The sequence below is a fragment of the Xenopus tropicalis genome, chromosome 3, assembly GCF_000004195.4.
Source record: "Xenopus tropicalis strain Nigerian chromosome 3, UCB_Xtro_10.0, whole genome shotgun sequence".
NCBI classification, from domain to species: Eukaryota; Metazoa; Chordata; class Amphibia; order Anura; family Pipidae; genus Xenopus; species Xenopus tropicalis.
The window spans coordinates 45,114,580-45,138,782 of record NC_030679.2 but is presented as its reverse complement, the minus strand read 5'-3'; the positions used below and the strand labels follow the sequence as shown (position 1 = coordinate 45,138,782).

The 24,203-nt window shown below is 37.9% G+C and overlaps 1 protein-coding gene across 1 annotated transcript in view; it reads right to left on the bottom strand.

Moving 5' to 3' along the window:
* Positions 1–24,203, bottom strand: part of hrh2 (histamine receptor H2) — a 71,680-nt gene that overhangs the window by 29,126 nt on the left and 18,351 nt on the right. Inside the window, exon 2 of the mRNA XM_002938065.5 lies at positions 7,161–8,841. Within this exon, the coding sequence (XP_002938111.2) occupies positions 7,161–8,278 (1,118 nt within the window). The 5' untranslated portion in view covers positions 8,279–8,841. The remainder of the gene's footprint in view (positions 1–7,160; positions 8,842–24,203) is intronic.

Below are 24,203 nucleotides of genomic sequence, written 5' to 3'. Positions count from 1 at the left end.
ATGTATTAATGGCCTGGGTGTAAGTGCAAGAGCACTAATGGATGCCCATGGCCCATGCTCTGTGCTGTGCACCTCTACTCTGTACATCTGAATGACACACGTTAGGTCACTTGCTACTTACTATCTGGGAATGCAGCGCTGCCAAATGCAGACAGTGCTGTATTCAGTGCATGGTGCAGCTCTTTGTTCTGTACTTAAGACGACAGCTACTGTACAGCTTGCCACAGATATGATGCCTCATTTATGATCACAAGGCGCTAAGATGGGTGCAAAAATGGTAGCATTGTGCCCTTCAATTGTCTTTTAGCATCTTTATGTGCTCCTCTGTATTTGCACTAAGCACCAATACGCCAGCTGCAGAATAAGGCGCAACATAGCCCTGTAATTCCCAGGGGTTTTTTTTGCCTTGAGCTTGTGGTAAGTGCAGTGCTTACTTTAAGAGTTGCACCTTGTTCATCACCACCGCAACTTGCACAACTTTTGTACCATGACTAACACATTAGGCACATTAAGCAGGAATTTTGGGAGAGAATGTTGCATTTTGGGTGAAAGAGGAAAACTGCTTCAATTTGTTTTAGAACCTTGCACTTTTTTGTGGTAAATCAAACTAAGCAGTGTAGTTACTGATACCTGTACAGTATATGAACAGCCATGGCTTATTTTTGCCTTTGATATGCAAAGTAGAAAAGGATTTTCCTGTGGTCCTCTTTCAGCAGGTGAACATAGGCACCGATTACGATAAGATCATTGGCCTGGGTGGCCAAATCAGACAAAGAACTGTTTGTTTGGCAAGCTCGCCATATGAGCACCACTTTACATGTATTTACTGTTCCTAAGATATTGATATACAATAGGATATTGCATATATGTCCTCCTAGAACAAAATATCTTAAGGGGACATCTAGCCAAATGCTAGAAAGGGTTATTAAGGGGTAGGTTTATATTTATAATGATCATAAAGGAACTCATGCAGGGTTTCAGGGAAAAAACTCATTAGTTGAGGTAATTTTTAGGTGCCAATTTTTTTCTTATTTAAGAAAGCCCACTTGCGGAAAATACCTAATGAGTTTTTTTCTCACAAACTCCTGCATACATTCCTTAAAGGAACAGTTCAGTGTAAAAAATGAAACCAGGTAAAAGGGATAGAATGTAGTAAATAGTTAGCCAAAAATGTAATCTATAAAGGCTGGAGGGGGCAAATGTGTAACATAATAGCCAGAACACTACTTCCTGTTTTCAGCTCTCTAACTTCTTAGTTAGTCAGTCACTTTAGGGGAGCCACATGGGACATAACTGTTCAGTTAGTTTGTGAGCATGCAGGTCAGATTCAAATGCAAACAAACTGAACCGTTATGTCCCATGTGGCCCCCCTCAAGTCACTGATTGGTTACTGACTGCTAACAGCTTAGAGAGCAGTAAAGCAGGAAGTAGTAGTTACCACTACCCATAATAAATGTTTTGCAGTTAATCTGCTGGAGCTTTTTTTTTCCTATTTTTGGATTTTTGCAGGAAGTAGTGTTCTGACTATTATGTTAGACATCTGCTCACTTCAGCCTTTATAGATTATATTTTTTCCTAGCTAACTATACTGAAAACATTTTTGCGCAGTCTGTCTATTTTACCTAGTTTCATTTTTTACACTGAACTGCTCCTTTAATGGCTTGCACAATCATAAATTTACCCCAACTGGCTGTACCACTATGCAAGTTGCTGTACAATTCTAACAGATTTTTCTTTTTTAAAGAGATATTAAAAGTTTCTTTTACATCTTTCATAACCTCTTTGCATGCTATTTATAATTATGCCTTAGAAGTATTTGCCCAGAGCTTTTACATTACCTATCTGATTCCCCATGTTCCTCTATGAGGGGGCTGCCATATTTGTGCAGCTGTTAGCATTAGAAACTATAACTGACAGGTTGAGAAGGGGCCAAGGGACAGTCAGGTTTAGGAAGCCCTAGCAGTTAAAAACATGACCTATAGGGATCATTTAATATATATCAGTGTTTCAAAGAGTAGTTTTTTTTGTGTCAATATCACTTTAAGAAAAGAAAATAACCTCCCAAAGACTGGAATAATTGAAACATATATTCTATTTCTAGCTATAATTAATGTAGTGTAAGGAACTTTAAAAAATATATAACTCTTCAGAAAAATGTACATTAATAATGAGAATTTAGTAGAGTCTTATGCCCAAAGACCCAGAGATTTCCCTCATATGCTTAAAATAGAGGTTAAAAACCTTCAGCCCTGTGGTCATGAAGAATAAATCTTTTGTTGTGCCTTTGAATCTACAGAAGGACATGCTATCTAATGGAAATTCCGATTGGTCGTTATCAGGAGTGTAGACATTGGGTCACATTCTTAGTTCTACAGACAGAATGTCTGCTGACTGTTTTCTCAGATTTGTTTCTACTGATTTCCTAGGTGTGTTTATATTAACCTAAAGAATACCATATAGTAAATATGTCTCATGTTACATATATTAGCTTTATTTAACGTAGTTGTGTAATGTTTTGTTTACTGTCGGTTTACATAAAAACGATGTCGTTTTAATTGCTGAAGTCTATCTTCATAACACTCCTTTACTTTTCTTATCAATTCCAGCTGCCTGTTCTTCTAAAGATAAAGAAACTCTTTGTACTTATATAGTTAATATGCATTAATAGGTATGCCAAAAAGTTATTATCTTGATGAGCATTTGAGGGCAAATATAGTGCTTAGAAACAGTTTTTTTCCATGCAATAACATTAGTGCATGCTTTGAGCCGGCAATATTCCTTCTCTGCATTTGCATTCAAACATTTCATTGGGAGCTATAATACAGCTTTGCTTAGGCTATGATTATAATTGGTTTCAGGCAAGACAAATAGTATGAGAGTTTATACAAATAAAAATAATGCAAATATGCAGATGCTAAGTGCACAAAGTAAGCTGCTTTTCATCTTGTTATATTAGCAGCTTTGAAGGGGAATAAAATAAACAGGTTAGTTCTCTGTCATTTAACTTTCTAAACCATTTCCTTTCCACCTTACATTCTCAGTCTTTTTTTATCTTATTGGTTTCCTTTCTTATTTGTTACCCTCAGGGTCGGACTGGGGTGTGAAGGGCCCACCGGGGCTCCCGTCCCAGGGGCCCTGCAGGCGTGTCCTCTAACCACCCCCCCGTAGGGGCCTCCCTAACCCCCCTCGCAGGGCCCCCACCCGACGTCCTCTCCCGAGCGCATAAATTTGACGCATCAGGGGAGGAGCGTTCGGGAGTGGGAGCGCCGGCAAAGGGTCGCGTCTGGCCCGCCGGGGCCCACCGGGATTTTTCCCGGTGTCCCGGCGGCCCAGTCCGACCCTGGTTACCCTTTCTGTTGTTGTGCCTTCCATTGTCCTCATATACTTCTTCAAGGCAAGACTGTTCCCTTTCTTAAAAATATGAGCATTGCCCATTGATGCCATTTTTATTCTGTAACCCTTGTTATAGATGTAATATAGGCCTATGGTAGAAATAAACTAAGGGCTGGTAGGAATTGTCCTTTACTGGGGGCCACCCCGGAGATCCTCTGCTACTATGGCAAGCCAGTCCAACCTTTTTAATGTAAGAATCACATACTGATGGGTCAGTGTATTGTCAGCATTACTTTTGCATCTACTTTCATTCTACTGGCTAAGGCTAATGTCCCACGGAGAGATTAGTCGCTGCGATTTTTAAAAAGTGAGTTCCAGTCATTCATCTTTTCCTAACAAGCGATTACTAGAGATTTCAACAAGGGGGAGATTGTATTTCCCATAAGTCAGTGCTTTATAATTCCCAGCATTTCCAATGGGGAAATTTGCAAACAATTGCAGCGACTTCCCGCCCAATGGGTTTTCCTTTAAACGATACCAGTAGTTTTGAATGGCAATGCTTTCTTTGTAACATCGCTCGAAAAGGGGTCTCACAGCGATTAGGAGCGATATGCGATTCGAAGTAGCGTTGTCGGTTTAGGTACTGGAGATTTATATTGTTCTTTATTTAGAGACAAAATGAGCGACTTGTTGCTGCGACTAATCTTTCCGTGGGACATTATCCTAAGGGCTGTGACACACGGGGAGATTTGTTGTGCAACGACAAATCTCCCTTGTCGCGGGCGACTAATCTTCCCGCAATGCCATCCCACCGGCTAGAATGTTAATCTCAATGGAACTTTGGTGACTTTGGCAAACCACGGTGGCACGTATGCCATCCCACCAGCAATTTACATTCTAGCATTCTAGAGACTAGTTGCCCGCTACAAGGGAGATTTGTTTTTCGGCGCGACTAATCTCCCCGTGTGTCACAGCCCTAAAGGTACAGTATCAAAAGCTTGAATTTAATTTTCCCCTCTATTAACATGTTCTATATAGCAACCAGGCTCTCTATAAAACAAAGCATCCCCACAGTGGTGTCCCTTAAAGTAAACTTTGACTTTAGTCTGTACCTCTTAGATAATGTTTCCAAGGGACAAGATTCAGTTAAAAGGAATTTTAATTAAAAATCAAAAGGTTAACTGTTAGATAACACTTTGTAGTTCTTCTTTCAACATACTGTGTAAACGAGAGCTCACATGTCATTTCTTCTGCTGCTTTGTGTCCTCGCGCTCTTGAGATCACCTTCCCTGGCGTCTTTATCATAACCCTATCTAAGGAATGCTTTTTCATATTTTGAACACACTAGTAAAGTAAACAGTCTGCCTCAAAAGCAAAGTGCTCACGCTATGAATATTGTAGAACCTTGTAACTTCCTGGTTAGTTGTTAAAAATAATAAAGGAAGAAGAAGTAGGAAAGGGATACATGTAGAATGTGCAGATCACCTTTTTGCTCAGGCCCCAATTTACTGCACATCGTTTAATTGCCCCCTCAGCCAACACATACACACATCCATTGTTCTACATTCTGCTGAATATATGTCTAACTATTGTAAGTAACAGTACAGTTAAAACAACGTATTGCCTGTCAGTCTGTCATTATTCCAATATTAACCACTGATTCTCCTTTTGTGCCTTTTTGTATTCTAATTTCCATCCCAGCTCTTCCATCCTTTCCATGTCTAAAGTTCTCCTTTTGCCATTTAGTTTTTCTTTGCTTTCTCATTATGCTGGCACCACTTTCTTTTTTTTCTCTTCCATACTGTCATTCTCTTTTGTATTTTATCTTTTATACTCTTAGCATTTTTATTTCTTCAGCTTTTCCCATATCTGACACATCTTATTCTAAAGCTGGCCATACATTACAACATCTGCTCATTAGGCGAGGTACCTGCTGAGCGCATTTTCCCTAATATGTCCATACACAGGCAGATTTAAGCAGGCAATTCGGGACCTTTAGACCAATTTGGCAGCTTATCTGCCTGTATATGGGGCCCTCTGAAGGGCCTACCTGACTAGGGCCTACTTGTACTGCATTTTGATCTAATTGACCCTTGGGCTAAATGCTCGTATCAGCCCGATATCACCTACCTCAAGGTGGCATATCGATAAAAGATCTGCTTGTTTTTGGTGACCTGCCCAAGAGCAGATCTTTACATGCATGGCCAGCTTAAGTTGGGTGATATCAAGATGATCCAGTTGTTTGGTCCTATGTAACTATATAGGTTCTCTTCCCTTTCTCTTCTGCTCTCTACTTTCATTCTCTGTTCCATTTTTCTTCTGTTTTTCCTTTCTATCCATCCCCTCTCCTATTCTCTTAACCTATCCTCAATTTTCTTATACGTTCTTTATTTTTCTATTCAAACCTCATATGTAATAAAGGCATTAAGTTTGCCCAGTAGCAGTAACCAATAGCCACCAATAAGGTTTCTGCTTTTAAACAGGTGACCAGTAAATTCTACCTGTTGATTGGTTGCTAGGGGTAACAGCTCCTGGGCAAACTTAGTGCCTTTTATTATATAACTTTTTATATTTTTCCTTCATATGTCCTTTTTCCTCTTTATCTTACTCTTTAATTTAATTTCCCCTTTAATGCTGTCCATGGTTTTCTCTCTGTTGCTTTCTCCTTCTACTAAGCATGTTCACAGTAGGGTTCAGACAGGAAGCACTCTGTCAAAGAGAATATCTGCTCTATGAGCAATCTGCACACCTAGCTGCAATGCACATCATTCACTTTCTTACAGAGGTAGCTCACACTCACATGTCAGTAAGTGCAATTGGATAGAATGGCAAGAGAGCCATCTATATATTACCATCACTGCTTGCTAATTTCAGTGCGCTCTCCAGAGATAACACATACAGAATTTGTATTCAGAAGAGCTGCCTCCTTGTGCGCTGCAGCATTATCGTTTATGTCCTCTGTCCCTTTCCCTTCTGTAAATTCATGCTTGCTTTCACACCCCTCAGTTGGATTCACTCCAAAGTTTGGAAAACATTGGTATAGACAAATAGAGCTATACAATCTGACTGACGAAGTACATTTGAGATACATTAGGAATGCAGAGAAATATATGCTGAGGAGAAGCGTATTTACCACGTTAGAGATAAACTAGCTAGTATGAGCTGTATAAACAAGCTAGTAATATATCTGGATTGGACAAAAAATATTTTCTATTTCTACGGAGTAAATTAAGGGTAAAATTTCGGTCAGTCAAAATGAAAACAGGTTCCGGACCAGGTTGTGGATATATAATGATGGTGCCTGTTTCCTTAACCTTAGGTCCCATCACAAAGTAAATTTCAGTAAATAAAGATGGGGAACCAGACGCTCATGCAGAACTGTTCTGTTGTCTTCTTTATATTTTTTTTTTTTTTTTTGGGGAGGACAAAAGACAGTGCAGAAGACAGCAGCACAGTTTCTGCATGAGTGTCTGTTTCCCAATGTTTATTTACTACAATTTAGGTCATAATGATGAGGAAACCTTCCCCTGTTTACAGTGCATTAGGGGGAGCAGGACTCCAAAATTTCACTGAAATAACCTCTTTTAGACCATAAAATGCTATGAGGTTAGGTGAAGTCAAAAATGGTTCAGTGCAATGAACGAAGATTGGTCTAGTTAATTAACCTATTATTGGTCACCATGGATGATCATTCAGGGCAAACTGTAGACATTACAAAATCTTTAATAGATTTAATGAGCACTTACACTGAATTAATGACATAAACATCACCCCCCATAAAGAACAGTTCTTTTTACCCAATTTGTCATTCTAGAAGTCATGGTTACCTTTCTACTGTGTTTGTGATAAATGGCCTTCCCTCTTTTCCATTCATATTGTGAACCATGTTTAGTTTTTCTCCTTGTGTGTTTTGCATAATTTGATGTGTCCTGTCCTCAGAACGACGAATATGAAGTAATGTCAGTGGGGTTTCATGGTTCTGAGGCCCGACTCTCCGACAGTGCAATAATCGCTGGTATGCAGTGCGAAAATCTCTATTCAGAGCAGCATATAATATTGGATTGAGTGCTGAGTTGGCATAACCCAACCACAATACTATTAAGAAAGCTGTCTCATCTACATCAGTTTCATTCACCCCTTCATAAGTAAACACAGTAAAATAAGGAAACCAACAAATGATAAAAGCCCCCATGACAGCTGCCAAAGTAACAGTAGCTTTATGTTCTCGAACAGTAGGTAATGTGGGGCTTAGTGCATTGCAACAGTTGGCGTGATTAATCCTTTTGGCTTGCTCCCTAGCGATTTTAAAGATTCTGTAGTACATGAGACACATGATGCTTAATGGGAGGTAGAATGTTAGCAGACCATCAACTAAGACATATTCTTTGTTCAGTTCCAATTTACATTCCTTGTCGTTGCTGTCTCTATAGTTCTGAATAGATTTATCTTTTGTATTCCATCCTAGGTGAATAGGGAGAAAAGATACCATGAGGGAAACCACCCATATCACACACATAGCTATAGCCACACGGAAAGGTGTTACGTGCATGGAATAGCGAAGTGGGGCAGTGACCCCATAGTATCGATCTAAACTGATCATGAACAGATTAAGAATTGAGGCTGTACACAGCATGACGTCCAGGCTTGTGTAAATGTTGCAGAAGGTGGCCCCAAAAGGCCATTCTTCATGTAAGAGGTTTAAGGCAGAAAATGGTAGTACCAAAATACCCAACAAAAGGTCTGTTATAGCCAGTGACACAATAAAACAATTTGTCATGCTACGAAGCTTGCGGTCCAGGCCCACAGCTAGACATACCACCACGTTACCACATATGGTGATGATGATGATCAGAACAAGCACCGCACCGATAAGAACATTGTAGAGAACGCTCTTCCAACATGTAACTACAGAATCCGTATTGCCATCCTCTATGACAGAGCACATGGCTCTAGATATTTAGTTCCACTCTCAAAATTGCAAAATGTATTTAGTTCCGCTCTTTCTTATAATCTGCTGTATCTTCTTGTTAAGTGTAGACAATTGCAGTGGTTCGGAATAAGACAAAAATAAATGGGAGAAGGCTGTTTATCGATTTCTACTAAGGGGTCCAGCAACGCACCATTTTGTTTTACATTGCTGGACCCCTGAAAAGAAAAATGATGGATAACCTTAAGGCTTCTCTGTAGTTATTATGTAGACTTCTGATGTGAATATAAAGCAGACACCACTGCATCTAGAAACACACCTCAATGAATATTTCCTCTTAAGTTTCTTTTTTTTTTTGCTTTTTGCTCAAAGATGGAGTCAAGAGAGATAAACCCTTTTAAGTCACTGTCCTCCTTCGATGAAGCATTTTCATTATCCTGTCATTCTTGAAGCACATACTGCTTTGTAATAGATCATCCATAGCTGGCAGCATCAGTGTTGTGCAAGTGCAGGAGAGAGGCTGTATCTTGCAGCATGACCTCCTGCCACGAGACTCCTTTTAAACCCTTTGGATGTTGTCACTGTAAAAATAGATAAAAAAAAGTAATTGTTATATTAAGATAGTAGAGTGAAACAGAATGTATAATGTTATTCACATAGTATGATGTTGCTTCAACAGGTCAACTTTATCTCTTTCTTTTATTCATGTCCCTGTTCATTTTCATAGGTAATTAAAGCATTTAGTAAATGGGATGAAAAAATTTATACTTGATTCCCAATGTTTCATTTTTAGTTTATTCATTTTCCCAGCGCAACCAACTAGTTTTCAAACACCATCCTTCATGGTGAAGGGTTTCTAATAGTCCTAGATCACATCACTTTCTTATGGCCCTTGCAGTGATTACACAGGTATACTTCTGCCTTGTCTTACATTAGCCTAAGGGGCACATTTACTAATCCCCGAATCCAAATCTGAATCCCGAATGGGAAAAAAACCGATTGGAAACGAAAATATTCCAATTTTTGTCGTCGCCGTCACGATTGTTTCGTATTAGTCGCAACTTTTTCAGTGCCGTCTCAACTTTATCGTATTTTGCGCGATTATTTAGTCGGCGTCGTGATTTTTTCGTATTGCGCTATAGTAAACGGCGGAAAAACCAATCCGAATGTTTCGCAACGGCGACAAAAAAGTTGCGAAAAATATACCATAAAGTTGTAACGGCGACTAAAAAGTCGCGCAAAATACGAAACAATCGCGGCGGTGACGGAAAAAATCGCAAAAATACCGATCATTACGAAAAAAACGTATTCGGACGCTTTCGGACGTTCGTGGATTAGTAAATGTGCCCCTAAGTGTAGACAATCTAAATACTTAAAGAACATGCAAACCCTACATTTTCCTACTAATTATATAAGTCGGGCACACTGCATCATTTGTACTGCATATATCCCCTCTGTTCGCCAGCACCATCAAATTTTCCTAAAACAAATAGCAGCTTTCACCTGGTGGCCAATTTCCCTCTGACATCAATTCATACAAACAAGAATGCAGGCTTACACAGGCCGAACTTACTTTGATAAAAAAGTCTTGCTTGGATTGTGCCCTGTAATGGTTAAACTGAGCTCAGGAGATGAGGTTAGGAGAAAAAACAGAGTATGCTCAGTTAGCCAAGAGCCTAAGTTAATTTCTAAGGGAGGGGCCAAGTGAGTTAGAGGAGGAAAGGGAATCCTAAGAGATTAAGGGGATGCCGCAGCCCAACTTTTAACAACCGGCGTGACAGGTATTTGAAGATTTTAAAGAGGCTGTTCACTGATTACATTTTTTGTGGGGGGTTTACAAGTCCTTAAACTGAAGCAGAACGATTTAAACCAGAGGGCTTTTAAATACAGTAACTTGCAAGTATTCAGATGATTCACTAATTCTCTTATTTTAGACAATAAAAAATTCTGTGTGATATTTGATTTCAAAGCATTGAAGCATTTTGATAAATTGACCTCTAATAGTCTGGATTTTCCCCAGTTTGTTCCTGTTAGTTGGATGATGTTTGTGTTTCAAATAGTGTCACTAATTCTCTATTGAATTAAGGTCAGGGCTTCAGCAGGGCCATTGTAGAACCTTTATCTTTTTGTTTTTGAGCCTCTCTGGTGTTTCCATGGCCTTGTGTTTGGGATCATTGCCCTGCTGTAAGAACTCGCCCAAGCATCCTGACATAGCAATGTTCTCCTGTATTTGACACCATTTTTCCTTCTATTTAAACAAGATGGTTGATTAATTCATCCTCACAGCATGAAGTTACCAATAGGGGACAATGGTCCTAAACACAAGGCCAAAGTAACATTGAACAAAAAGATAAAGGTTCTACAATGGCCCATTTAAAGTGTTGTTTTCGATGAGAATCTGTACCATTGAGGCCTGGACAGTGGGCCATACTGATACATACTTACCCCAAAACACTTAAAGCTGTTAGTATAGATATGGGACCTGGGGTTTTTACAGATAAGGGATCTTTCCATAATTTGAATCTCGATACCTTAAGTCTACTAAATACTCATTTAAATATTAATTAAACCCAATAGGGTTGTTTTGCCTCCAATAAGCATTTATTATATCTTAAATAATATTATATTATATCAAGTGCAAGATACTATTTTATTATTGCAGAGATAAAGGAAATCATTTGTAACAGTTATTGGCTTATAATGGAGTCTATGGGAGATGGCCTTTCCCATAATTCGGATGGGTCTCTGGATAACTGGCCCCATACCAGTACTGTATAAGACAGATCAACAAAATATTCAAGTCTAGGGACTGAATACTTGTGCAAGCAGAACAGCAGCAGCTTTTTTTATTTCCCTTCTGATTTATTCTTACATAAAATAGGTAATTTGGAGCTTCAGCACCTTAAAATAAACATATAACAGAGAACAACATTCTGTAAAATGAGACTTTAAATATATAATATATATTGTATATAATTATGTGAAAATGCATCTCTTATGTTACAGAAAATGACAAAGATATGGAACAGGAAAGCTAAAGGGAACATTTTGTGACAACAGTATTTGTAATTATTTGTATCAGGAAAAAGTGAAAAGGAAAGTATGGAGAAAGTACTTAGCAGTATGTATTTTCAAATTAACAAAGAGCACCAAATTAAAACTCATTCTGCATTTGTTTTTGCCCTGGCACCTTTGAGAGGTTAAACTGTTTGTGTTACAGCACACAACGCCAGCAGCAGGCAGCACACCTCTTATTTAATTGAATCTGTGCAGACCTTGTGATTTTGCAGGTACAGAAGTAGGCACCCCTGTGTGCTGATCATCAGATGAAATTGCAGCCATAGATGAGTGTATCTGAAGACTCTACTATCAAGGGTGCCAAAGATATACACTGAAATAACCAGCATTCTGCTTCCCACAGACTAATAGTGTGCACATTTTCTCATGAATTATAGTAAAGATAATAGGCTCATGATATTTATCAAGAAGCAAATTGTCCTTTTTCTCTGCTGATTTGAATGACATCTGAAGGAAAGTCATGCTAAAGCTGGTCATTAAAATACAACATTTTACCACCTGTATTAAAAGGTCAATGCAGTTGGTTTACAATATAGATAAGACTCTTTATTAAGAGGCTATAGGGCTCATGTTTAATAGCACAGTTGCCCCATTCATTAAAATAACTTGCATCAGAAAAATTCTCCTTATTCCTTACTCCTTACTACTTTTGTGTAGTTGTGCTCAGTGCCGTTGCACCTATTGACGCAGAGGAACCCTGGAGCTAACACCACCTCCATACCAAGAGGTGCAGCACACTTAAAGGGGTTGTTTACCGTTTGAGGTAACTTTTAGTATGATGGAGAGAGTAATATTCTGAGAAAATTTGCAATTTTTTATTATTTAGTTTTTTAGTTATTTCATTTTTTGTTCAGCAGCTCTCCAGTTTAGAATTTCAGCGGCTATCTGGTGGCTAGGGTCCAAATTACCGTAGCAACCAGGGAGTGGTTTGAATTAGAGACTGTTATATGAATAGGAGAAAACCAGAATAGAAAAATATGTTATAAAAAGTAACAATAACAACAAAATTGTAGCCTTACAGAAAGGCGCAAAGAGTTGGAAAAAGAAAGCAAATAATTAAAAAAACAATAAAAAAAATAGAGCTGCTTAGAATAGGCAATTCTGTAACATGCTAAAAGTAAAAAGGAGAACTAAAGCCTAACTAAAGAAGTAGGGTAGAAATGTTGTACATTATGTTTTGGGTTCCTGTACCGGCCCAAGGCAACCACAGCCCTTTAGCAGGGAAGATCTGTGCCCCTAAAGATGCCCCAGTAGCCCCCCTCTTCTTTTCTGCTGATTCCCTGCACATGCTCTGTGCTGCTGTCACTTACTGAGCTTAGGGACCGATGCACAATATACTGTATATATAAATTATAAATGTAGCAGTAAAAGCCTGATTAGTAATTCATTCAGATTCACATAACATGGCAGCTCTGAAACCAGGGCAGTTTCATCAGAATTGAATAATCAGCCCTGTACCATTAGTTTATAGGACAGGCAAACGTCATTTTCTGCTTGATAATTTGCAACGACCCCTAAGCTCAGCTTCTCAACAGCTACTTAGAGCTCACTGAGCATGTGCACTGGTTCTAACAGAATCCAAGATGGGGAGCCCCTGTGACAACTGTAAAGGTCTATATCATCTCTGCTATAGAGGTGCTGAGACTTTTGGCTAGTGCAGTCAGTTAAATATATAAAATATGACATTTCTAGCCATATTCATTTTTAGGGTTTACTTCTCCTATAAAGGCGAACCACTCCTTTAAATCTAAAGAATCGGGCACAAGCATCACTTTTGCACCAAACACTGGAAAAGGCACAGTAAACTTGTAAAACTTTCAGCACAATTGCATTCATTTTGATGCATTGGCCGCAATTGTGTCATGGGCGACCGCAACAACACTAGAATTCTGGGAAAAAATGATGAATTATGGGAAAAGAGGCATTCCAGTTAGAGACATTCCTTTCCATTAATTATAAGACTTAAAAAACTACATTACTTCTTTAAACTGATATTTTTAGAAGCATCAAGTATGGAAAGTGTGTAATATAAGGCAAATTAATTAATGCTTGTCATTTTGTTTACAAAATATGAAAGATTCCCAAGTCTGTCCAAGTTTATAATAATGCAGAAAAGTTTTTTTTAATGATTTATTAAGTCTATAGAATTACTGCATTGTGTATATTTTTTTTTTGTTGGGCTGGATTATGAAGCCGGTAGAGATGTAGCAAACTGTTCACCGGAGAACTAATTCGCACGAAAATCGGGTGTTCGCAAGTTCGCGAACTTTTAGCGAAGTTCGCAATTTTGGGTTCGCCTTAGCTGGAGCCAAATTTTGACCTCTCACCCCAGAGCCAGCAGATACATGGCAGCCAATCAGGCAGCTCTCCCTCCTGGACCACCCCCGGACCACTCCCTTCCATATATAAACCGAAGCCCAGCAGCCATTTTACATTCTGCCTGTGTGTGCTTGATGAGTTAGCATAGGGAGAGAGCTGTGCAGGGATTTGAGGGACAGTTTAGGTAGCTTTTCTGACTAGTAATCTACTTTCTATTGCTCTGTATGTAGCTGCTGGGGACAGCTCTCCTGCTGATCTCATCTGCTGTAACCCAATACGTTACACATAGTAGTGACATTGCATTGCAATAAAATCACCTGAGCGATGTTTTTCCACCAGCAATAATATATTCCGTATCCAGTACTGCGGCGTTTTGTCTTTGCGTGTGAACTGGCTGTAACCTTTACACGACTTGATTGGCATGTAGACGCCGGACGTTTTAAAGCAGTTTATTACACAAGTTTAGAAATGTAGTGTGATTTCTGCCCTTTACAGCACAAAACGCAACGCTGTGTCAACAACGTATTTTTCAGATAAATTTTTGCCCTTGATCCCCCTCCTGCATGTCACTATCCAGGTCGTGGCACCCTTTAAACAACTTTAAAATCAGTTTTCTGGCCAGAAATGGCTTTTCTAGGTTTTAAAGTTCGCCTTCCAATTGAAGTCTATGGGGTTCGCAAAAGTTCGCACTTTTTGGCGGAAGTTCGCGAACGGGTTCGCGAACTTTTTTTGTGAGGTTCGCTACATCTCTAGAAGCCGGTAGAATATTAAACATCAGTGAACTGTAACACCCCTCGGGAAGCAATCTATGAATTATTAATCGCTAGGCATATATTTTCGTTTTCCATACCCAACACAGATCCCACAGCAGGCATGATAAAAGAAAGGAAATTTTATTTCAAAGAAATGTAGGGCACACTGTAGTCACGTTTTGTACACTCGGCACTTAATCATTGGTTTGTTTGTTTTTAATTATTTATACCAATTATTTAATGATTTTGTAGTTATGTATACATAAAATTGGTATTGGAATTAGTATTTAACTGTACCTTGCTATTCCTGAATTGCTGAAACAATGTACCAGTAGCCAGCTCTCCTCCAGCCAAAAACTCCAATTCCCACAATGCCGGTTCTGTGATTAACACACAAAAAGGAAAGTCACAGAAGTGTGCAAGGCATTGTGGAGACTGGATTATTGGCAGGGAAAGAGCTGAGTTCTGCTGCTGTCTCAGAAGTAAATGTAGCCAGGACAAAGAACAGCAAGGAGCAGACTGTTAATTCTTGCAGTAACAATTTCATTTACATTGAAAATTGTTATTATATGTATATTGGAATTTTGCTTGTAATTACATTTTCTATCATTATACCACATTTTATCTGTTTATGTATTCTGGTGGTGTTCACCTTGTGATATGATTGCAGAATTGTTCAAGGGCTTATCTTGCTTTTATTAATGTCTTTCTCATTCATGCAGATTAAACCTTGTATTTTTAATGATAATGTTATTCTACATTATAGCCTCCCAAAACACCCCTGCCAACATTCCATGTGTGAATAGAGAATAGAATGGCAGTGAGGAATGGAGTCATAATTGAGGCATAGAATTTCAAGGTGTCGCCTGATAAAACTGGAGAAAAAAGAATGAGATAAAGTACAGTGTTATTGGTGGAGCCTAGCATTCTGTATGTGTGTGCACAATTGGGCACAACAGAATTGTCATGATTAGTGTCCCCTAAGCACTGACTATAAATGGGCAGTAGCCTAAGCAATGACTTGGGTTAAAGGGGACATTTCTTAAAATTCAGTTGCATTCCTCAGCTCATCACAATAGACCAATATCTTGTAAGAGAATCTATGTAAGAAGATTCTTCAGTGAAAATCATTGTTACCAGCACTTAATAAGTCATCTTGCTGTTATCTTACGTTGTGAGATTACTATGCTTGCTAATATAACTCTGTAAACAAACATCAGAAGGGTGGATATAACATTGGCAGCTAGATCAAATATGATTAACACATTGTGATCACATACACAAAAATACTGGGAGCTTGGTGCATAAATAGAAGCAGAATTTTCACTGGAGCGTCCTTTTGCTTTAAGTGGGACACTAACCCTGAAGAGATAGAGGAACATTTATAGGAGTGTTCATTTTTTAATTGAATCTGACGCTGCTGGACTACAGCTTATAGCATGCTTTGATAAATGTGGGCATGTTCTGATTTAAGAAGAAATGTAAGACAAGCAAGGAAGGGAAATCATTGATATTACAGTAATATGAATAGAATGATATATGGGCTACTTTATGATTTAAACTACTGTACATGTATAGGATCTGTTATCCTGAAACCTAGAAAGCTCCCATAGACTCTTTTAATCAAATATTTCACAATTTTAAAAATGATTTCCTTTTTCTCTCTAATAATAAAACAGTACCTTGTACTTGATCCCAATTATTATATGATTAATCCTTATTGGAGGCAAAATAATCCTATTGGGTTTATTTAATGTTTAAATTATTTTTTAGTCGACTTAAGGTATGGAGATCCAAATTATGGAAAGATCCCTTATATGGAAATGCCCAGGTTCCAAGCCTGGTATTTTGAAAATAATATAGCTAAATGAATTACATTATTCTATGAGATTTTGTATAATAGGAATCTCCTGTTTAAAAGTCTTAAAAAGTTTAATTGGTGAGAGGACATATTACAAAAGTAGAGGTCTTAAGGGAAAAAAGTCTAACTGTAATAGAAAATAATGTTCCAAGCTCCATCAATGTGTCTATTAAAGAACAAGCATTTGAGTTTTCTGTGCGAAGGTTCTTATCTAAAATGTTCCCTGAGCAGAATAAGGACAGCTTTTGTGGCTGTAATTAAATAGGTGACTTCAGAAACATTTTGATGTTCCTTGTGAAAGTTAAATAGAATTTGGGGAAGATTTGCAGTTTTGAAGAAAAATGTTGGTTTTGCTACGTGAACTTATATAACCAGTGTGATAGAAAGCTGCAACAAATATGAAGCAATCATAAAACATTGTGCTACATGGATAATAGAAAGTACAGTATAGTGAGTCACAATTGAAGCCCGAAAATATTATTTTTAATTTTTAAGTCTGTATGAAAGCCATCAAGCATAAAGCATGACACATTCTTAAGTATTAGGATATTATCTGGCTGGAAAGATATAATGGGGAAGTATTTGTTAGGACATTATAAATTATAACTTTTAAAACTAGCTAGCACCTTTCAGTGTAGAGAGCAATTAGAATTTGTTTGCTTACCTTAAATCAGGGCCATTCAACTAGAGGCCCGTAGGCCAGATGTGGCGCTCCAAGGTATTTGTACAGCCCCCAGTCTGCTCAAAGGATCCATGGACTTCACTCAGAGGTGGCAAAAAGCCACTCCTGGTAACTTTAACAGCCCAAATTCCTATTGTTAATTGGAATTTCAGTTCTGCTAGTGCAGAGAGTGTAATTGCGCTCTCTGCACTAGCGATGCCGGGGGGGCCAGCAATCAAAAGGCCACCTCAGGGCGGCAAGGACCCCAGAAACGCCCCTGACTATATGACATTAGTTATAATTGGCCCATTACATGTAAAAAGTTGGACAGCACTGCCTTAAAAGAAGAGCAACACTAAAATACAAATAGCTTTGATAGATACTGTATGAATAGCACCAAAATGAAATATTATGTAATTAGTTTAGAAAACATGATTGAATGAATTATGTATTAAGTAATTATGGGAAACATGCTAATTTTGGACTGGTAACTAATATCAAAAAGGGGACTTTATACTGACCTCTCCTGGATTTGATAACCAATTCATAGTCACTGAATTATCATTATGGGAAAGCTGGTAAAAAAAACTATTGCAACTAAAAATATTTATCTAATTTCTCTCCACATGCAAAACGGAGCAAAGCAAGGATTCTGCTTCATTATTTCAATGGCAGCGGCATATCCTGCAGACCTTTAAAAGGGATTTTAGATTATTTACATCAGTCTCTGCCCCAGTGGAGCTTACAGTCTAAGTCCCTATCCATACAAAATTCTTGCAAGGCACCGGTACTAACCATTGCCTCTTAATTTGTCCTAGGTTTATATGAGGTAATGCTTTTCTTTTTCTCTGTATTAATAAATTAGTACCTTGTACTTGGTCCCAGCTAAGATCAGTTAAAAAAATTAATCCTTCTTGGAGGCAAAACAAGACTGTTGGGTTTATTTAATGCTTACATTATTTTTTTTTTATCAGATTTAAAGCATGGAGACCCAAATTACAGAAACATCCGGAACATTTTTGATAACAGGTAACAACTGTAATACATTTGGGTAACCAACTTGTAGACTGAGATCCTAATTAGATTTTGCTACAGACCAGCACTGAGCACTAACACCTCATAAAGTAGATAGATAGGTCTGATAGAGGTGCCAGTCAACCTCTTAGAAACATTTACTGACAGGGGTCCATGCAATTGTTAACTTGCTTATACATTAAGTGAGGTTTATTCTAATCTAGGGTATTATGGGAAATCAGTGTGAAATGGCTTCCCATAACTTTTGTGTTGTAGAGCCTCTTCTGCATCTGGATTTATATAGGAAATTCCTTTTAGTTTCCATAGAATCCTTTTCTTTTCTATATTTTATTTTCATTGGTAGAGTTTTAGCTTAACAACCAGATACAATCTTACAGCTGAAGGTAATTTAAAAAATATAAGACCTAGTTATTTATTTAGTTATTTATCACCCAGCATAGTGTGTTGATAGTGTATATTTAATGGGATGCTAGAAGCAATTTGCTGGTGAAAAAAGACTTAAATTCTTGGCATATCTATTAGACAAAGGCATAGCTAAGAGGTAAAAAAAAAATGAGGACAACATGTTTCTATTCTAATAATGTTTTAAAAATAGTAAACTTATAAACATGATGGCTATGGCCTTATACCCCTGCCTATAACTATCTACAATACACATAGTTCTACATGTACTCCCTACATTTTTAATCACACATTTTCCATTTTAAGCAAATACAAGACCATCCTGAACTATGCAATGAACCTTATGTGTTAATGAAAGAATAAGTAAACCTTTGTATAAAAAAACTCTAGAAGGACTCCATCCTCCAAAATCACACATTTCACTCTCAGCATTCAGTCTAACCTCTTTCTCAGCACAAAAGCACAAATCTGCCGCACAGATCCTCTACTTTCTGTACCATTGTGAAGCTCCGCCCCTTTAGTTTTCTGAGGCGGTCCCCTTCTTCCACTGTCTGTTAAGTCAAATAAGCCTATACTGAGCATGCCTGAAAAGACCTGGGAAAGAAGGTTGCAGTGAGCATGTGTGGCATTTGTTTTAAATTTTTTTTTAGCAAGTTCAAGCCTGTCATTAATAAAAAGACAAGCTTACTTGGTGATGTTACACATGGGAGGAGAATACAGAATACTCTCTGAGACTGACGTGGTGATTGGTTAATTTCCGATCACAATTCCATAGTCCTGTCCCCATGAAAGCATCATTGACACCACGCCCCACCCCCCTGTTAGTGGCTGCTTAAGGTGGCAACCCTACTGTGGAAGCATGTTAAGCAAGCTAAATACATAAAATCTTAGGTATGCATCATGAATGTATTAAGTTTAAGGTATTAAACAATTTGGAAAGTTTACATCTCCATTAAATGGAAAACATCATTTGTGATGGACTGGTTTGTCCCTGAGGAAGAGCACTGGTTGTGCTCGAAACATTTGGAATTTTTTTCAATAAAAACACTTTTTCTTTTGTATGAAATCCCTGTAAATGCAGCACTCCTTCTATTATATTTTTGTTTTTGACCTGCACCAAGGACATTTGGACTTGTATAGGGTGTGCTCCTCCCTGTGTTCTATATATATATATATATATATATATATATAAAAGGAAACACCATTTTTTAGCATCCTTAGAATGCTTAGCAGGTGCCCAGTTGTATAGGGCAATGAAGGAAACAGCTTTGCATCCCAAAGTGTTATCTGTAAGCAAGGGATGAAAACATACATTTCCCTCTTTTTTGATGCCTTATCAGACTTTCAGACTTTACCTTGAGTATGCAAACAAACTGCTACGCAGAGTGAAACAAAGAAATCTATTAGGAAAGATTGTCAACGTGGTTGGGAAAAAAGTTGTTTAAGAGGGGACATTATAAACAGATCTTTTTTTACATAAAAGCCACCCCTTTAGACCTGAAGGAAAGCAAATTGCTCTTTAATGTAATGGCAGTGAGGTTGTGGAATGTAGGCAGGTTCACTTTAGTGACTTTAAGACAAACTGGGATGCCTTTCTGAACAGCCATAATAATGTGTATGTATATGTGTATTATATATATATATTGGAAATGACCAGGGCATTACTAATTTCTCACTGCCCATTTAAGATCTCTAAACTACAACATCCAGCACCCCACTGCAGCTTCTTGCATCATCTGGCTACTGAATTATGTTGTAAAATGGAGTTTATCTCCAAGTTATCTAATCTTAGAAGTATATGTGAGTTAATTAAGAATAATAATGCCATGGTTGCTTAAACAGAAAACAACTATAATGACTATAATGCTATTTTCTTCTTTTATTCATCTTCTTCCTTTTCTCCATTTACTTTTTTAAGTACCAGATACCTCATGAATGACACTGGAACATTGACTTTCCCAGCATGAATTAGTTGTAATTCAAATGTACCACTTTCACCTTAGATTTGCTATGTTTCCTCCAGGACTAACATAATAGTGTTCTGTATTTAAAACAGAATCAATTGCAAAGTATAAAAATGCAAAGTAGGTGTTATAATTAGCTAAATTTCAGTCTTTACACAGTTCAAACTGATCTCTTTAATCATGAGCGTCTGGAACACAATGTCAGCATTAGAAACAATGAGCTGTACTGTAAAATAGCCAACTACCTTCGGTTGGGTAGCACTGGGATAGATAATCTGACACAAGTTTGGTTTCTACTCATTCACATGTATAATAATATAAAGATCAGGATATATATATATATGATATGCTTGCCAAGAACGAGACTGCAAGTATCAAAAAGTAAGTCATGTAATGACTATTAGAAAGCAGTAATATGATAATTAATCCCATATAGTCAACATATGTTCAAGAACAGCTTAATGATTTCTCTCGGAGAGATAAATAAGGATGTGTCATGGATAAGGCAAATAAGCATTGGGGGAGATGGCAAGATTACAAACAGAAGGGAGACAATTTATGCAATAGTCTTTCTTTCTTTCTAGCTATTTTAATAGAGGTATCCATTGTATGACCACTTAGCAATACAACACACATACATCCTTCTTTACTGGCAAATGTCAATGGCTAGTTTGGGTCAGACAGAGATACTAAAAGTAACAGCACGCTCTCCTGTGATAACAACAGCTGGATGTTAAGTTACAGCCAAGCATAATGAATAGAATCTGGCCAGAAGCAAGGGTGCTGCAAAACTGAATGCAGAATAGTTAACACCAGTGAGTTTCGGGGCAGATTTATCAAAATGTAAGTTTAGACTTTAGTACATAAAAACTCGCCCATGTTCTATTCATTCCTCAAGTGTATTTATCAAATGGTGAATTCTAACTTTCACCCATTGGTAAATATGCTTCTAAAAATCCCATAGGAAAGAATAGAAACTTATTATATATTAACCTCTAAACTTACATTTTGATAAATCTGCCCCTTACTATAATTCCATAATTTCTCATTTTTTTTATTTTCAAATTCAACTGAATTTGTTTTCCCGAATGTGTGATAGATATTCAATAAATAAGTTACAAGGAAAACTCAAATTTTTCGAATTGTCACAGCGAAAATCCATAATTGTTGCTGAGACAATTTGAAAAAGTTATGATTTTTGGACAGAACCCAGCAAAATCTCTAATGTTGCAAGACAAAAAAATGACCTTCAAGGAAAGGGAAGGGACCTTTGCCATTGACTTCTACATGAACTCGGCAAGTTTAATATGGCAAATGGTCGAATTCAGATTTTTTTTTTAGCCCTTTAAACACATTCATTAAAACATGAGTTCAAATCCCGAATGGGAAAAATTCAGATTGGATACGATAATTTCAGAAGATCGCAAATATCACGAAAATGCTTACGAAGAAATCGTATTAGTCACGATAATATCACATTGGCGATCCGAAAGTCACAAAATTTTCATACCGAACGATTGGAAACAGTGGCAGAACCTTTCTGAATTTTTCGCATAAGCGTACGAAAAAGTCGCGCAAGCGCGAAAAAATAGGCGAAGATACACTCGGAACGTTGGAATGAACGCTCCGAGCATTCGTGTCTTAATAAATCTCCCCCATAGTATATCTTGGAAAAATTGTAGCGTTTTTTCTCTGCAACTTGTTTAAAAAAAAAAAACAAATCAAGTTTAAAATAAAAATCAATGTTTAGTAAATGAGCCCCTTAGTGTTAGTTCAATTTAGCCTTAAACATAGCACACAGAAATTAATGACTGAACATGGGTCTAAATTAAATACAAATTGCTATTACTGAGCATGCATAATTTAAAGCATTTCCAGTTCCTCTCTTCTTATTATGGACAAGTTTAAAGCTGAAACTGGGTATTTTTGGAATTTGATAACTTCACCTTTACAAACCAGACTGGGATAAATCACCGTAGAGTTCCATCAGAATGTTCAGTACAGCAAGTGCAGTATCAAAATAGACATGTCTGGGAACTGGTCCATGCACAGTTTCATGTTAGATATGAGGAAAACAGCTGCACTTGGGGTTAATATTACGGGTAGTTTAATTAAATAACGCCGAGGCAAAGAAATACACGTTTCAGTTTAAATTGATGATAATGAAACATTTCCACAATTTAGCTCAAACTCTTTCTGTTTAAACTGAAGCAAAGCAGACGGCTCATCTTTATGGAAATGGCATTAAATCATTCTAATAAATGTGCCATCCTGCCCAAATCTGCTACAGGTTTCAAACTAATTCCTTTGTTACTGCACAGCACATATTGGAGGGGAGGGTGGGGGATGAAATAGCAGCTTGATTGCAGAGTAGATACATTTGATGCACATAGACTGTATCCTCATAGCTTAAAAGTGGGAAAAGGGATTTGCGTGCCTTTTTAAACTAAATCTTTAAGCTCCAATGTGGCAAAAAGTTCAGGAAGGCTTACAGTATGGCTATTATTTCAAAATAAAAATATAAAGATAAAAATTCCTAATAGTATGACTTGGAATATCTATGAATTCTATAGTTCAGATTTTAGAATAAGTCAGATTTTAAAGTAACCTCCTCACCCCAGGCTAAAACATCTCCAGTTAATTTGCATGCTTTTGAAAGCAGTAACATAGACTTGCCTTGTGGGCAGGCCCTGGAGCAGTCAAACCCCCCTCTTTGCAAAAACTAAGACTGTACATTTGAATTATAAACAAATCCTTTTTTGGCTACCTTGTTTCTAATTAGACTTGAGGGCTCATTTATGTCTGCAGTGGGTGACTTGTGTTTTCACTGCAGTGAGTTGACCACTTTAATAAAAGGTTCTTGCACCAAAATATGCTTTTTGCATTTCCATATAGTTATATGTTATTTCCATATAAGTCGCTCAGTGCCTCCTGCCTTTTGTTCCTGCACCTATAGTGACCGGTGACCCATAGCAAGGCGTAGGGAGGCAGGGGCATGACAGCGTCGTAGGGGGGTGTAGGCCACTCCCAGCTGGCTTGGGATTGGTGGGTTCAAATGGCTGCAAGACAGGGGTATAAATAGGTATCTTAGTGTTTTCCCGCTTCCAGTCCATTTTAGACAGTACAGGAAAACGCCCACCCTCCCTCCCCAAACAGGTGAGTTGGTATTATAGTTTGGCTGGCAGAGTGGTTGAGTCCGGGAACCAATGGTTGTATGGTTATTGGTGGTTGGCACGCCTGGCACCTCAGGGGTAAGGAGGTGTGTCAGGAAGTGAGTTTGTTGAGGAGTAGGTGGTCCCGGGCTAGGATGGCAGCTGGCAGCACTAGTGGCATTGCGCAGTTATTAGATTGTTACAGTTGTTTGTTATACAAACGTTCAAGTTATCATATGTTCATGATATGTTATCTTATTTTCATGTTATGTTTGTTTATGTTTATCATATGTTCATGTTATGCTATTTGCTTTTTTTTTTGGCGTTATTTTTTTGCGTTTTTTTTTTGCGTTTTTTTTACAAAGTATTTTTCAGAGAAATTTTTGCCCTTGATCCCCCTCCTGCATGTCACTGTCCAGGTCGTGGCACCCTTTAAACAACTTTAAAATCAGTTTTCTGGCCAGAAATGGCTTTTCTAGGTTTTAAAGTTCGCCTTCCCATTGAAGTCAATGGGGTTCGCAAAGTTCGCGAATATTCGCGAGTTTTGCCGAAAGTCCGTGAACGGGTTCGCGAACATTTTTGGCGATGTTCGCTACATCCCTAATAGTGGGAACCTTGGAGCTACTGGCACCTCGTGACCAAGATTCAAGATTCCTTCAGCGCCCTGCATCAATAGTAACAGCACACTCGCCCCAAAAGAATAAATAAGATTTAGAAAA